Genomic DNA, 17,296 nt, shown 5'->3' with positions numbered 1-17,296 from the left:
GGGTTTTCCAAAAATGCCTCCAACTCAAAAGTAGCCATCCTACTAACAACACGAGCCGTCGACTACTGAACACACAAAAAACAGGTAGTACAGCTGCCAAGCTCAACACTGAACCAGACACTTACTAATTTGCATGAGTAGCACGTTCAAATCCCGGACGAACCCCCACTTTATGTTACGAACCCCGTGGCTCTAAACGTCTAGGGTGGATGGACATGAGACCCGTAACATAAATTATGCAAATTATAAGTGTGACCTGGAACAGTGAGAACCAAAAATGACACAACAACCATGAACTACCGTCAAACATAAATGGTTTATTACTAAACACACGGTAAAGGTTTGGGAAAAAGGGCTGAGCAGGACCCAAGAAATGAAACAATAGTGTAAAACCCCCTAAACTGATCTAGCCTGCCTGAAGAACCGCTAGGCTACTGCTAGTCATCCAAAAGTACAGTGGGTGGTCCGCTCAGGTCTAACTAGTGTTTTTAGACAGAATTCTTCCTACGGGTAATGTACGCCCAAGGGCAACTAGCTTAAACTCCCCTTTTCCCAGAAACACACAAAGCTACCAACAGGGTAACCAACAACTTAGTGAGTACACAATACACAGGACACCACCGTGTCCATACTCACATATGGAAAAAGTCTCTCTCTCTCTCAACAAACACAAGACTGGTTTTTATACAATGGAATGTGTGATTGAACAAACGAGTAACAGGTGGTGCAATGCACAGGAATGTTCACTGATTGGTCCAATCAGCAGACACCTCAACGACCACCAATCAGGAACATACAGGACACCTGTGATTAGGGCAGAAGGAGTAGAAACACACAAAAACACAGGATACCTGTATCCGTAACAAGGAGTAGCAGTGTTTTCTGTGGTAATCCATGTTTCCATCAGCGCCAAGAAGTCGAGGGACTGGAGGGTAGCATAGGCTGAGATGAACTCTGCCTTATTGGCCGCAGAACGGTAGTTCCAGAGGCTGCCAGAGACCTGGAACTCCACGTGGGTTGTGCGTGCAGGGACCACCAGATTAGAGTGGCAGCAGCCACGCGGTGTGAGGCGTTTGTATAGCCTGTGCTATAAATGGAAACACGAAGCACACCAAACTATTTGGTCCTTTAAAAACCTACTGTATGTAATATAGTGTGATATAGCTTGGGAAATAGATAAATGTGACTCTGGATGACAACATAATGTTTTTTTCCAAAAAAGTGTTAAACAAATCAAAATATATTTATATAATAGCCACCCTTTGCCTTGATGACAGCTTTGCACACTCTTGGCATTCTCTCAACCAGATTAATGAGGTAGTCAACTGGAATGCATTTCAATTAACAGGTGTGCCTTGTTAAAAGTTAATTTGTAGAATTTATTTCCTTCTTAATGCGTTTGAGCCAATCAGTTGTGTAAAAGACCAAGTCCATATTATGTCAAGAACAGCTCAAATAAGCAAAGAGAAACGACAGTCCATCATTACTTTAAGACATGAAGGTCAGTCAATACAGAACATTTCAAGAATGTTCACTTGCAAAAACCATCAAGCGCTATGATGAAACTGACTGTCATGAGGACCGCCACAGGAATGGAAGACCCAGAGTTACCTCTGCTGCAGAGGATAAGTTCATTAGAGTTACCAGCCTCAGAAATTGCAGCCCAAATAAATGCTTCACAGTGTTCAAGTAACAGACACATCTCAACATCAACTGTTCAGAGGGGACTGTGTGGATCAGGCCTTCATGGTCGAATTGCTGCAAAGAAACCACTACTAAAGGACACCAATAAGAAGAAGAGACCTTCTTGGGCCAAGAAACACGAGCAATGGACATTAGATCGGTGGAAATTTGTCCTTTGGTCTGGAGTCCAAATTTGAGATTTTTGGTTGCAACCGCCTTGTCTTTGTGAGACGCGGTGAGGGTGAACGGATGATCTCTGCATGTGTAGTTCCCACCATAAAGCATGGAGGAGGAGGTGTTATGGTTTAGGGGTGCTTTGCTGGTGACACTGTCTGTGATTTATTTATAATTCAAGGCACACTTAACCAGCATGGCAACCACAGCATTCTTTAGCGATATGCCATCCCATCTGGTTTGGGCTTAGTGCCACGCTGATCCTCAACACAGGGACCCCTCAGGGGTGCGTCCTTAGTCCTCTCTTATACTCCCTGTTCACCCAATTCTGCGTCGCCACGCACAACTCCAACACCATCATTAAGTTTGCCGACAACACAACGGTGGTAGGCCTGATCACCGACGACGATGAGATAGCCTATAGGGAGGAGGTCAGAGACCTGGTAGTGTGGTGCCAGGACAACAACCTCTCCCTCAAAGTCAGCAAGACAAATGAGCTGATCGTGGACTACAGGACATTCACATTGACAGGGCTGTAGTGGAGCTGGTAGAGAGCTTCAAGCTTCTCAGTGTGCACATCACTAAGGTATTAACATGGTCCACACACACCAACACAGTCGTGGAGACGGCATGACAACGCCTCTTCCTCCATCTGGAGGCTGAAAAGATTTGGCATGGGCCCAGCTGCACCGTTGAGAGCATCTTGACTGGCTGCATTACCTCTTGGTATGGCAACTGCTTGGCATTCAACCGCAAGGTGCTACTGAGGGTAGTGCGTAAGGCCCAGAACCCAGTACAACTTTTTTGACTGATCACATATGCTGCTGTTTATTATCTGTCACTTTATTCCTACTTATATGCACATCGACTCTGTACTGGTACCCCATGTATATAGCCAAGTTAGCGTTACTCATTGTGTATTTATTATTGCTTTTATTATTACGTGTTTTATTTTTCAATTATTTCTCAATTTCCTTTCTCTCTGCATTGTTGGGAGGGGCCCGTAAGTAGGCATTTCACTGTTAGTCTACACCTGTTTTTTACGAAGCATGTGACAAATAACATTTGTTTTGATTTGAATTAAGCCTAACCCTCTAGGATAGTGTTCAGGCAAATATGGCTTTACATGGGAAGTTTACTTATTACATGCGCAGTATGCAAGTTCTGTAGTATTCTCTGAGTGAGGGGACTGCAGCAGGTCTGTAGCACATAGTATGACCCTGAATGCCTGCATTGCAGTCTGTGTTTGCACTGGCTTGACCCCTTGTGGCTGTTTTAAAACACTGCACTACATTGCATGTGAACTAGGCAGATCTGTAATAGCACAACAGTAACAGAATTAAGTGCTATATGATGAATTAATATCCACTGTAATGATATTAGAATGTCTTCTATTGGATTAGATTTTTTTATTTGATAAAATAAAAATAAAAAATAAAATAATAATTGTAAAGTGGTTATCCCACTGGCTATAAGGTGAATGCACCAATTTGTAAGTCGCTCTGGATAAGAGCGTCTGCTAAATGACGTAAATGTAAATGTAAATGTATTAGGTACCCCATTAGCCAACGCCAACGGTGACAGCAAGTCTTACTGGGGTCCGACACATAACCAAAAAGACATTACAGACAAAAGACACATTTTGCATTAAAGGGTGATGATTTGATGATTTGATGATTTGGAAAGTGGCAACATAACTCAAAGTAACTATAGTATATATCTATCAACTGCAGGTATATCTGATTAGAATAGATTTGTTTAGTCGTGGAAGAGCACTGCACAATACTGTTATGAACTGTATAGAATGACAAGAAAGAACCTGTTATGGCCAGTATAGAATGAAGAGAAATAACCTGTTATGAACAGTATAGAATGAATAGAAATAACCTGTTATGACCAGTATAGAATGAAGAGAAATAACCTGTTATGACCAGTATAGAATGAAGAGAAATAACCTTTTATGGCCAGCAGTGGTGGAAAAAGTACCCAATTGTCATACTTGAGTATGAGTGAAAGTCACCCAATAAAATACTACTTGAGTAAAAGTCTAAAAGTATTTGGTTTTAATTATACTTAAGTGTTAAAAGTAAATTTAATTGCTAAAATATACTTAAGTATCAAAAGTAAAAGTATAAATCATTTCAAATTAATTATATTAAGCAAACCAGACGGCACCATTCTCTTGTTTTTTAAATTTACGGATAGCCAGGAGAACACTCTAACACTCAGACATCATGTGCAAAAAAAGCATGTGTGTTTAGTGAGTCCACCAGGTCAGAGGCAGTAGGGATTACCAGGGATGTTCTCTTGATAAGTGCGTGAATTTGACAATTTTCCTGTCCTGCTAAGCATTCTAAATGTAACGAGTACTTTTGGATGTCAGGGGAAATGTATGGAGTAAAACGTACATTATTTTCTTTAGGAATGTAGTGAAATAAAAATTGTCAAAAATATATATAGTAAAGTAAAGTACAGGTACCCCAAAAAACTACTTAAGTAGTACTTTAAAGTATTTTTACTTATAATAATATGCCATTTTAGCAGACGCTTTTATCCAAAGCGACTTACAGTCATGTGTGCATACATTTAAAAAAAAAAATGTTTTACGTATGGTACTTTTTTTTTACTTAAGTACTTTACACCACTGATGGCCAGTATAGAATGAAGAGAATGAACCTGTTATGGTCACTATAGAATAAAGAGAAAGAACCTGAGTCAGATGTGGATCAGAGGTGGTACATTTACTGTCTTCCTTGATCAATGACCTTGTGCACTATTCTTTTGATGCAACTGTGTTGATGTTCTCTCTCTCTCTCTCTCTCTCTCTCTCTCTCTCTCTCTCTCTCTCTCTCTCTCTCTCTCTCTCTCTCTCTCTCTCTCTCTCTCTCTCTCTCTCTCTCTCTCTCTCTCTCTCTCTCTCTCTCCCTCCCCCTCTCTCCCTCCCTCTCTCTCTCTCCCTCCCTCCTCCCTAGGGTGTGTGTGATGCCCCCTTCCTAGCAGGTCCCCTCCCAGTGTGTGATGCATCATGGCTCCGGTGCTGAGTGCCTTGTTGGGGCCAGGGGACGCGGGTTCAGGGGTCGCCACGGCGACATCTCTAGGCAACGAGCCGCTGGTCCTAGTGGGCACCCTGATGGCCATCTCTGCGTTGGTGCTGCTCTCGCTGCTACTGCAGCTTTGTGCCAGCTGCCAGGGGTGAGTGGGACACGTAGGACACACACACACACACACAATAAAATGAATTGCATGAATAATAATACTGTAATTGTACTTACAGTGCCCTCAAAGTATTCACACCCCTTGACTTTGTCCACATTTTGTTGTGTTACAACCTGAATTTAAAATGGATTAAATTGAGATTTTGTGTCTCTGATCTACACACAATACCCCATAATGTCAAAGTGGAATTATGTTTGCAAATGTTTACAAATGAATTACAAATGAAAAGCTAAAATATCTTGAGTCAATAAGTCTTCACCTCTTTGTTATGGCAAGCCTAAATAAGTTCAGGAGTAAAAATGTACTTAACAATTCACATAATAAGTTGCATGGACTCACTCTGTGTGCAATAATAGTTTTTAACATCACTACCTCATCTCTGTACCCCACACATACAATTATCTGTAAAGTCCCTCAATCAAGCACTTAATTTCAAACACAGATTCAGCCACAAAGACCAGGGAGGTTTTCCAATGCCTCGCAAAGAAGGGCACCTATTGGTAGATGGGTAAAAATAAAATAAAAAGCAGACATTGAATATCCATTTGAGCATGGTGAAGTTATTAATTACACTTTGGATGTTGTATCAATACACCCAGTCACAACAAAGATACAGGTGCCCTTCCTAACTCAGTTGCCATAGAGGAAGGAAACCGCTCAGGGATTTTACCATGAGTCCAATGGTGATTTTAAAACAGTTACAAAGTTTAATGGCTGTGATAGGAGATAACTAAGGATGGATCAGCAACATTGTAGTTACTCCACAATACTAACATACATTTCAGAGTGAAAAGAAGGAAGCCTGTATAGAATAAAAATATTCCAAAACATGCATCCTGTTTGCAATAAGGCACTAACGTAATACTGCGAAAATGTGACAAAGAAATTAACTTTACAAAGTGTTATGTTTGGGGCAAATCCAACACATCACTGAGTACCAGTCTTCATATTTTCAAGCATGGTGGAGGCAGCATCATGTTATGGGTATGCTTGCTATTGACAAGGACTGGGGAGTTTTTTTAGGATAAAAATAAATGGAAAAAATCATAGAGGAAAACCTGGTTCAGTCTGCTTTCCAACAGACACTGGGAGAAAATTCACCTTTCTCCAGGACAATAACCTAAAACACAAGGCCAAATATACACTGGTTGCTTACCAAGACGACATTGAATGTTCCTGAGTAGCATACTTACAGTCTTGCCAATCTATGGCCAGATTTGAAAATGTCTGTCTAGCAATGATCAACAACCAACTTGACAGAGCTTGAAGAATTTTTAAAAGAATAATGTGCAAATGTTGCACAATCCAGGTGTGCAAAGCTTTTAGAGACTTACCCAGAAAGGCTCACAGCTGTAATCGCTGCGAAAGGTGATTCTAACATGTATTGACTCGGGTGTGAATACTTATGTAAATTAGATATGTATGTATTTCATTTGCAAACATTTCTAAAAATCATTATGTCATCCATCTTGAATTCAGGCTGTAACACATCAAAATGTGTAATAAGTAATGGTGTATGAATACTTTCTGAAGGCACTGTAGTTGTACTGTTGATTTCAGTTGTAACTAATAGTTTTATTTTATTTTGTATATATATACAGTGAGGGAAAAAAGTATTTGATCCCCTGCTGATTTTGTACGTTTGCCCACTGACAAAGAAATGATCAGTCTATCATTTTAATGGTAGGTTTATTTGAACCGTGAGAGACAGAATAACAACAAAATAATCCAGAAAAACGCATGTCAAAAATGTTATAAATTGATTTGCATTTTAATGAGGGAAATAAGTATTTGACCCCTCTGCAAAACATGACTTAGTACTTGGTGGCAAAACCCTTGTTGGCAATCACAGAGGTCAGATGTTTCTTGTAGTTGGCCACCAGGTTTGCACACATCTCAGGAGGGATTTTGTCCCACTCCTCTTTGCAGATCTTCTCCAAGTCATTAAGGTTTCGAGGCTGACGTTTGGCAACTCGAACCTTCAGCTCCCTCCACAGATTTTCTATGGGATTAAGGTCTGGAGACTGGCTAGGCCACTCCAGGACCTTAATGTGCTCTTCTTGAGCCACTCCTTTGTTGCCTTGGCCGTGTGTTTTGGGTCATTGTCATGCTGGAATACCCATCCACGACCCATTTTCAATGCCCTGGCTGAGGGAAGGAGGTTCTCACCCAAGATTTGACGGTACATGGCCTCGTCCATCGTCCCTTTGATGCGGTGAAGTTGTCCTGTCCCCTTTGCAGAAAAACACCCCCAAAGCATAATGTTTCCACCTCCATGTTTGACGGTGGGGATGGTGTTCTTGGGGTCATAGGCAGCATTCCTCCTCCTCCAAACACGGCGAGTTGAGTTGATGCCAAAAAGCTCGATTTTGGTCTCATCTGACCACAACACTTTCACCCAGTTCTCCTCTGAATCATTCAGATGTTCATTGGCAAACTTCAGACGGGCATGTATATGTGCTTTCTTGAGCAGGGGGACCTTGTGGGCCCTGCAGGATTTCAGTCCTTCACGGCGTAGTGTGTTACCAATTGTTTTCTTGGTGACTATGGTCCCAGCTGCCTTGAGATCATTGACAAGATCCTACCGTGTAGTTCTGGGCTGATTCCTCACCGTTCTCATGATCATTGCAACTCAACGAGGTGAGATCCTGCGTGGAGCCCCAGGCCGAGGGAGATTGACAGTTATTTTGCAAATAATCGCGCCAACTGTTGTCACCTTCTCACCAAGCTGCTTGGCAATGGTCTTGTAGCCCATTCCAGCCTTGTGTAGGTCTAAAATCTTGTCCCTGACATCCTTGGAGAGCTCTTTGGTCTTGGCCATGGTGGAGAGTTTGGAATCTGATTGATTGATTGCTTCTGTGGACAGGTCTCTTTTATACAGGTAACAAGCTGAGATTAGGAGCACTCCCTTTAAGAGTGTGCTCCTAATCCAGCTCGTTACCTGTAAAAAAGACACCTGGGAGCCAGAAATCTTTCTGATTGAGAGGGGGTCAAATACTTATTTCCCTCATTAAAATGCAAATCAATTTATAACATTTTTGACATGCATTTTTCTGGATTTTTTTGTTGTTATTCTGTCTCTCACTGTTCAAATAAACCTACCATTAAAATTATAGACTGATCATTTCTTTGTCAGTGGGCAAACATACAAAATCAGCAGGGGATCAAATACTTTTTTCCCTCACTGTATATATATTATTATTTTATATTAAAAATTTTACTTTTCTCCCCAATTGGTAGTTAGTCTTGTCCCATCGCTGCAACTCCCCTATGGACTCGGGAGAGGCGAAGGTTGAGAGCCATGTGTCCTCCGAAACGCAACCCTGACAAGCCGCACTGCTTCTTGACACGCTGCTCGCTTAACCCGAGTGCCAGCCACACCAATGTGTCGGAGGAAACACCGTCCTGCTGGCGATCGAAGTGAGCTTGCAGGCGCCCGGCCCGCCACAAGGAGTCACTAGAGCACGATGGGACAAGGAAATCCCTGCTAAACCCTCCCCTAACCCGGACGACGCTGGGCCAATTGTGCGGCGCTTCACGGGTCTCCCGGTCACGGCCAGCAATTTTTATATCTTTTTTATTTCACCTTTATTTAACTGGTTAACCTTTATTTAACACAGCCTGGGATCGAACCCGGGTCTGTAGTGACGCCTTGGACCGCTGCGCCACTCGGGAGGCGCTAACTAATAGTTTATTGATCACATTCTTACTTTGGTACCGGCAGACAGACCAGCACAGTTGGGTGACTGCATTATTAGAGTCTTCTGCAGACTGTATACTGTAGTTCAGAGGCTTCAGAGACAAAGTCAAAGTTTTAATCACCATCTTCCTTCTTCCTTCTTCTTCTCCAGGCAAAATAAATCCAATGGCCACCCAGGAGACCATGAGAACCTCATGAATGGAGTGAGTCTGTCTGAAGTAGTCCTCTTTTCTTTCCTCTTTTCCCTCTTTTAAAGCGTTCCCTCGCTTCCTTCACTTAAAACAGCAAGTAGAAGTTAGTCTGCTACAGTGTATATCTCTCCTTTCATTTTCTGTCAGACGTTCCTCTCGACACTTCAGTGACTGAGGGTTGGGCTTGTGAAAACGTTGATCATCACAGGGTTAGTCAATGAAAACAAGGGAGAGAACATGTCAGAGACAACTTGTCTAGCTAGCAGAAGGGTTGAGTGGGTGGGTTGGTGTCTGCCTGGGTTAGACTCTTGGAGAGGAGACAACGGCTGTGAGTTGTGAAGCTGTTTGTGTGTGCATTTGTGCATTTGCCTGTGTGCATGCAAGCGTGTGTGTGTCTCTCTCTCTCTGGGTGTCAGGGGGTGTCAAGCCTGAGGCAGTCACATTAGCATCCATAATGACCACAGGGAGGTGGAGAGAGAGCTCGCGATAGAGAGGAAGAAGGGGGGAGCGAGAGGGAGAGGAAGATGGGGAGAGAGAGAGGGACAGAGAGAGGGGGAGAGAGAGAGGGACAGAGAGAGGGGAAGAGAGAGGGACAGAGAGAGGGACAGAGAGAGAGGGACAGAGAGAGAGGGACAGAGAGAGGGGGAGAGAGAGAGGGGGAGAGAGAGGGGAGAGAGGGACATAGAGAGGGGGAGAGAGCTCGCGATAGAGAGGAAGATGTGGGGAGCGAGAGGGACAGAGAGAGGGGGAGAGAGAGGGGGAGAGAGAGAGGGAGAGAGAGCGAGAGACAGAGCGAGGGACAGAGCGAGGGACAGAGCGAGGGACAGAGCGAGGGCCATTCACTCCTTTGTCTAAGTGTGGTGCAGAATGGGAGGGAGGATGACCCAGGTCAAGAGTTCAGAGGTCAACATTATTCGGGAAGGAATGGACAGAAGGGAGACATGAATTCCAGAACGGGGAAGGAGTATTCGTTTAATGTGATAAATACAGTCAAAATATTTACTCCGACACACTCTCTCGCTCTATCACTTCAACACACACACACACACTCTGTGTACTCTGGTCTGGAAACAATGTGACTTCCACATCGGTCTGCAGTATCTTTATATAAACTGTAATGTTCTCAGAGAAGAATTTGTATTTTCAGAGCCACAGTATTGAATTCACCTTTTCTTTCACAAGTTCACAAGTTAGCATATTAATTGCATAGTAAACTGTTTATTTCAATGGGATTCTGAGTGCATATTATTAATTATTACACTATCCACAGCTATTCCATGATGATGAGAACCATTACATTTACATTTACATTTACGTCATGTAGCAGACGCTCTTATCCAGAGCGACTTACAAATTGGTGCATTCACCTTATAGCCAGTGGGATAACCACTTTACAATGTTTGTTTTTTTTTGGGGGGGGGGAAGGGAGGGGTAGAAGGATTACTTTATCCTATCCCAGGTATTCCTTAAAGAGGTGGGGTTTGGGCATTAGCTATAGTAACGAACACATTACACTTACAAGGGGTGATTAAGTGAGATAAATATCTCTCTTTCAGAGATAAACTGACATCCTCCTTTCATTCCAACCACATGCTGTCACACTCGCTCGGCTCACACCTCCGGGGATGTGGAAACCTTTTTAACTGATGGATTGGATATCTGGAGAGTAACCTTTACGCCGTAATGTAGAGCCTCGCCTGTGAAAATATTGAAGAGGACTTCACTTAAACAGTGGAGTGTCTGTCACAGAGTGACGGGTTAAATAGGGGCTTTGTCTTGTCCTCCACAGGCGAAGTGCTGCACCGCTAACGCCATCAGATTCAGCCTAGCAACAGTCATTACCAGACACAGCCACTACAAGGTGCTATAGAGCTATATCTCACTGCCTCATTTGGTTTTCTATCAGTGAGGTGTCTGAAAAACAACAAACAAAGGCCTGCAGTGGCTGCTAGCTCAATGCCCGTTTCTCCCCCCACAATGTCATGATGTTAATATGAGTTAAAGTGTAAATATATTAGATTTTCTATTAGAGTTTGTTGACACTGATTTAATGTATGTGTAATGTATTTGGCTCCACTTAGCAGATGTTTTTATCCAAAGTGACTTATAGTACAGTGAGTGCATATGTTTTTTGTATGTGTACTAACTGAGCCACACAGGACCACATAGGGATTTAGGGTAGGGTAAACTGATCCCAGATCTCTGTCTATATTAAGCCACATAGACCCATCCTAACCTAGTCCTTGTCACTATTGTACAGGTGTCTGAGAGAGAGACGTTTACCGGTAGTCAGTCTGTGGACAGCCCAGGGACTGACCTAGTGGTGAGCAGTTCACACAACGGCCCACTAACCAGTGGTACAGGTAACACACACACAATGACTTCTTCTGCACGTGTTGTTTGTTTGTCGCCGTTTCAGAGAGTGGAATATTCATTCAGCATACATTATTACATCTACATTTAACCTTCACTTTACACACTTGCTTGATTATTCATTTTGCTTCCACACCTGTGGCTATCTAGTCCATGAGATGTGTTCCAATTATAGTCTGGTAACAGATCAGTTTGTGTTGTAGCCAGTTATACTGTTGGCTATAGGCCTTCTGGCATGACAACAAACCACAAAGGAGTTGGCTAAAGCGCAAACAAGATATGTGAATGAGCAGGCTAACTAGTCCAAATTGTCCACTGCAGCTTTCAAAGATGCAATGTTGTTTAAGATTAAGGCCTCCATTCTCAAACTCTCTCTCTGTTAACCCGGCATAACCACCCACCCACACACTCCCCCTTTGTTGTGTCCAATTAATTTAAATGAAACTCAACCCAACCCAACTCATCTAAAAAATAAAAAAAGATTCAATTTGATTGATCCATCCTCTCCCAGTGTTGACAGACACCCAGGACAGCAGTCCCCAGCCCTCTGAGGAGATGCTGTCCAGCCAGTCAGAGCTGCGGAGCTCCAAGTGTCCCCAGGACCGCGAGCTGCCCAGCATCCCACCCAACAACGCCCTGGAGGGTATGGGATCCTCCAGCGGACCCCCTCTACCTGTCTCTGGAGACGGCACCTACGAGGTTTTAGGGATTCATGCTGTTGTTGTTCCTATGTATTTATACAGCTACTTATTGGAATGAGTCCTCTTGTGTTTATTGTGTACTTGTACTGAATTGTGTTGTCTATTATGTGTTGGAGTAGAAACCCAGGAAGATTAGTCCTAATGTACTGACGGCTGTCTCAATCAACTAAACTAGGTGGTGAAGGAGAGAGGCGGCGTCTTGACGGCGTCCCGTGACGTGAGCATTGAAGACTCCCTGTACGAGACTGTCAAAGAGCTGAAGGACCATCCCGGCAGCCTGGCTGTAGGTCTACCCAATGGACACGGTACTACGTCCCCCCTCAGCCCCGGTGACGACCCTCACCACCTCCACAACCACCTACCACTTTCCCACCAACGTCCAGCCCTCCACAACGGCCACCTCAGCCCCTGCAGCACCCCGGAGCGGGGGCCCCTGTGCGCGGGAGTGGAGTACGCCTCGGTGGATCTGAACAAGAAGAGCCGTTACAGTGCAGATCTGGAGGCCAGGCGCTCAGCCACCATCGCTGCTGCTGTGAGCCCCACAGAGGAGCCCGAGGAGGAGGAGGAGAGACCCCCGCCTGTACCTGACAAGGTGCTGGATGAGAATGACAACCAGCCTACCATGATGGACGCAGGAGGGGTGGTGGTAATGGGGGCCGCACTTCACAACGGAGAGGTGAGGATGGTTGTCTGTGTTTGTGTAAGCCAATGTGTGTGACAGAAAAATGGAGTAAACAAGACAGTAGGACGACAGCTCTAAGGATTCCTCACAATACTAGATGCATTGATTCACAAGATAGTGATTTGCATCCTTTGCTCTGGCCTCAGCCTCAAGTTGGAGTAGGAAGAGAACAATGGGAAAGGAGACTCCCTCTACCGCTCGATTAGGATCCCGAGAAGAGAGAGATCTAAAGGTTATTAATGAAGTTAGGTACGCCGGGAGTTTTTGTGAGAGAGCTTTATAAATAAAAAGAGAGCGATGAATCAACCTACAGTGGGGAGAACAAGTATTTGATACACTGCCTATTTTGCAGGTTTTCCTACTTACAAAGCATGTAGAGGTCTGTAATCTTTATCATAGGTACACTTCAACTGTGAGAGACGGAATCTAAAACAAAAATCCAGAAAATCACATTGTATGATTTTTAAGTAAATAATTTGCATTTTATTGCATGACATAAGTATTTGATACATCAGAAAAGCAGAACTTAGTATTTGGTACAGAAACCGTTGTTTGCAATTACAGAGATCATACGTTTCCTGTAGGTCTTGACCAGGTTTGCACACACTGCAGCAGGGATTTTGGCCCACTCCTCCATACAGACCTTCTCCAGATCCTTCAGGTTTCGGGGCTGTCGCTGGGCAATACGGACTTTCAGCTCCCTCCAAAGATTTTCTATTGGGTTCAGGTCTGGAGACTGGCTAGGCCACTCCAGGACCTTGAGATGCTTCTTACGGAGCCACTCCTTAGTTGCCCTGGCTGTGTGTTTCGGGTCGTTGTCATGCTGGAAGACCCAGCCACGACCCACCTTCAATGCTCTTACTGAGGGAAGGAGGTTGTTAGCCAAGATCTTGCGATACATGGCCCCATCCATCCTCCCCTCAATACGGTGCAGTCGTCCTGTCCCCTTTGCAGAAAAGCATCCCCAAAGAATGATGTTTCCACCTCCATGCTTCACGGTTGGGATGGTGTTCTTGGGGTTGTACTCATCCTTCTTCTTCCTCCAAACACGGCGAGTGGAGTTTAGACCAAAAAGCTCTATTTTTGTCTCATCAGACCACATGACCTACTCCCATTCCTCCTCTGGATCATCCAGATGGTCATTGGCAAACTTCAGACGTGTCACGGATTCTGCCGAGACTGCTCCTGGTTCGGGCAGGCTTCGGCGTTCGCCGTCCCCGGAGTACTAGCTGCCACCGCTCTATGTTTCGTAGTGTGATTGCTTTTGTCTGTCTTTTACACCTGTGTCCATTTGTGTGTTGATTACTTGTCTTATAAGTTCCTTGTTTTGCATTAGTCTGATTGTGTGTTGTTATTTTCTGCCTGTCGTGCAGAGCTGCGTGTCTGCACTCTGTCTTTGTTTGGGATTATTGTTTACGCGTGTTTGCGTAATTGCCTCGCCTCCGTCTGTTTTCGAGGTCGTGTTTTGTTTGTTGCTCTTTGGACTATTAAAGTATTTTGGACTTATCCTCTGTGTCCTGCGCCTGACTCCTCCACCACATCCACATCGGAACTACTGACAAGACGGGCCTGGACATGCGCTGGCTTGAGCAGGGGGACCTTGCGTGCGCTGCAGGATTTTAATCCATGACGGCGTAGTGTGTTACTAATGGTTTTCTTTGAGACTGTGGTCCCAGCTCTCTTCAGGTCATTGACCAGGTCCTGCCGTGTAGTTCTGGGCTGATCCCTCACCTTCCTCATGATCATTGATGCCCCACGAGGTGAGATCTTGCATGGAGCCCCAGACCGAGGGTGATTGACCGTCATCTTGAACTTCTTCCATTTTCTTCCAGTTGTTGCCTTCTCATCAAGCTGCTTGCCTATTGTCCTGTAGCCCATCCCAGCCTTGTGCAGGTCTACAATTTTATCCCTGATGTCCTTACACAGCTCTCTGGTCTTGGCCATTGTGGAGAGGTTGGAGTCTGTTTGATTGAGTGTGTGGACAGGTGCCTTTTATTCATTTCATTCATTTCATTCATTTCATTTGAGTCATTTAGCAGACGCTCTTATCCAGAGCGACTTACAGTTAGTGAGTGCATACATTATTCTATTTTATATATATATTTTTTTTTTATTACTGGCCCCCCTTGGGAATTGAACCCACAACCCTGGCGTTGCAAACACCATGCTCAACCAACTGAGCTACATCCCTGCCGGCCATTCCCTCCCCTATCCTGGACGACGCTGGGCCAATTGTGCGCCGCCCCATGGGTCTCCCGGTCGCGGCCGGCTATTTTATACAGGTAACGAGTTCAAACAGGTGCATTTAATACAGGTAATGAGTGGTGAACAGGAGGGCTTCTTAAAGAAAAACTAACAGGTCTGTGAGAGACGGAATTCTTACTGGTTGGTAGTTGATCAAATACTTATGTCATGCAATAAAATGCAAATTAATTACTTATAAATGTGATTTTCTGGATTTTTGTTTTAGATTCCGTCTCTCACAGTTGAAGTGTACCTATGATAAAAATTACAGACCTCTACATGCTTTGTAAGTAGGAAAACCTGCAAAATCGGCAGTGTATCAAATACTTGTTCTCCCCACTGTACGTGACTTCAAAGAGGGCCAGCCTACTTTCTGGTAAAGAATGCAGTGATGTGTACTGAACTTGTTGCCCGTAATAAAACAAAGTGCACACACCCACACCCACACCCACACCCACACACACACGTGCACGCAAACACATACACGTACACACATGCACGCACACACACATACCCAAACTACAACCCCCCCCTCCCAACACACACACTCACTCGCACACAGCCATGTCTGTCTAACCCTCCTTTGTGGCTTTTCTCCTAGCAACCTTCCTTTGTCTCTGAAGCTCCAAACAATTAGCTGATCAGTAATAAAAGTGTAGTATTGGACAGCAGGTGACGCCTAGCCCAGCTTGACCCTCTGGCTCCCTACTATATGATGAAATATTGAACCAACCGCAGGGCTGCGCTGGGCCACCTGCACCCCCAAAGCCTGTTCCTATTGCGTCCCCCCGTGTTGGAATGTGGAGTCAGCATTAATTCTCCTCACTGCGCCTCTACCCCCACTTTTATTTTTACAACCTCCATATTACACACGCACGGACGGAATTGTATGGACACACACACATTTGCAGACACCCTGGGGCTGATTTAAGGTTAACCCGAAATGTTCTTTATTCTCGGTGGCGGTGTGACTGGTGTTGGCTGGTGATTTGTCTTGTCAGACCGTAATGTGTATGGTAATGTATGCAGATTAGAGTGGAGGAGAGGAGAGGAGAGGAGGTGGGTGTCTTTGTTACGGCGCTGCGGAGAGGAGAAGAAGAGAGGGGGAGAGGAGGAGACAGGGGAAAAGAGAGGAGAGGGAAGTAGATGGAGTAGAGAGGAGAGGGAATGAGATGGAGTAGAGAGGAGAGGGAAGGAGATGGAGTAGAGAGGAGAGGGAAGGAGATGGAGTAGAGAGGAGATGGAAAGAGAGGAGAGGGAAGGAGAGGGAGTAGAGAGGAGAGGAGAGCCTGCACACTATCAGTCCGACAGACCAGGCAGATGACGGATGACACTCAGTGTGTGTGTACACTGGAAGACATCTGCGTGTTTACGTCTGAGAGGTTCTCCCTTAGGTAGTCCCTCAGCGCGCACACACACACACACACACACACACACACACACACGACACACACACACACACACACACACACACACGACACACACAATATCCTCTCCTGCTCTGTAATACAGCTGTTGAGCCATAATAAACAGAAATTACTCTGTTCAGTTGTCTGGAATAATTGGACTTTGTGTTGCCCGTGACCTTACAAGCTTCTGATCTACACTGACAAAATGTAATTGACCTTGCCAGTCACTAGTGTGATGTACACCAGGGGGCATTTTCTTAGATAAACTGTGATATTCAGCATGTCAACAGTCAAGTTGTCTGTTGCCAAAGGGAAGGAGCTTTATTTTATTTGGTGTGTGTGTGTTTGTGTACCCATGTGAAACCAAACCACATATTCTCTGGCTGACTGACTGACGCGTTGGCATGTTAGACTTCAGTCCTCCATCATCAGCCTCATAGTAGATGTCCTGTCTGTCAGACCATACCCCAAACTGCCTTGATACACTACATGACCAGAAGTATGTGGACACCTGCTTGTCGAACATCTAATTCCAAAATCATGGGCATTAATATGGAGTTGGTCCCCCCTTTGCTGCTATAACAGTGTCACGCCCTGGCTCTGGGGACTTTTAAATGTTGAGCCAGGGTGTGGATTTTTCTATGTTTAGTTTTTGTTGTTTTGTTGTTGTTTTTGTTCGTGTGTTGTGTACTAAATAAAATGTACGCTTATCACGCTGCGCCTTGGTTCCACGAGTCATCAGTCAACGTTCGTGACAGAAGATCCCACCTAAAGAGGACCAAGCAGCGTGACCAGGAACAGACAGCCTGGACTTGGGAGGAGATCCTGGACGGGAAGGGATCCTGGACTTGGGAAGAGATTCAGGCCGGAATGGATCGCCGTCCTTGGGAGGAGACTGTGGAGGCGCGCTACAGAGAGGAGCA

The 17,296-nt window shown here is 44.6% G+C and overlaps 1 protein-coding gene across 1 annotated transcript in view; it reads left to right on the top strand.

Moving 5' to 3' along the window:
• LOC311126758 (phosphoprotein associated with glycosphingolipid-enriched microdomains 1-like) overlaps window positions 1–17,296 on the top strand; it is an 82,180-nt gene that overhangs the window by 57,427 nt on the left and 7,457 nt on the right. The window contains exons 3-7 of the mRNA XM_084158558.1: window positions 4,830–5,049; window positions 8,925–8,976; window positions 11,225–11,327; window positions 11,849–12,036; window positions 12,214–12,714. Of these exons, the coding sequence (XP_084014684.1) occupies window positions 4,883–5,049; window positions 8,925–8,976; window positions 11,225–11,327; window positions 11,849–12,036; window positions 12,214–12,714 (1,011 nt within the window). The 5' untranslated portion in view covers window positions 4,830–4,882. The remainder of the gene's footprint in view (window positions 1–4,829; window positions 5,050–8,924; window positions 8,977–11,224; window positions 11,328–11,848; window positions 12,037–12,213; window positions 12,715–17,296) is intronic.

Source organism: Coregonus lavaretus (assembly GCF_964263955.1).
Source record: "Coregonus lavaretus genome assembly, chromosome: 3".
Taxonomy (NCBI): domain Eukaryota; kingdom Metazoa; phylum Chordata; class Actinopteri; order Salmoniformes; family Salmonidae; genus Coregonus; species Coregonus lavaretus.
This window is presented reverse-complemented; position numbering and strand designations above follow the sequence as displayed.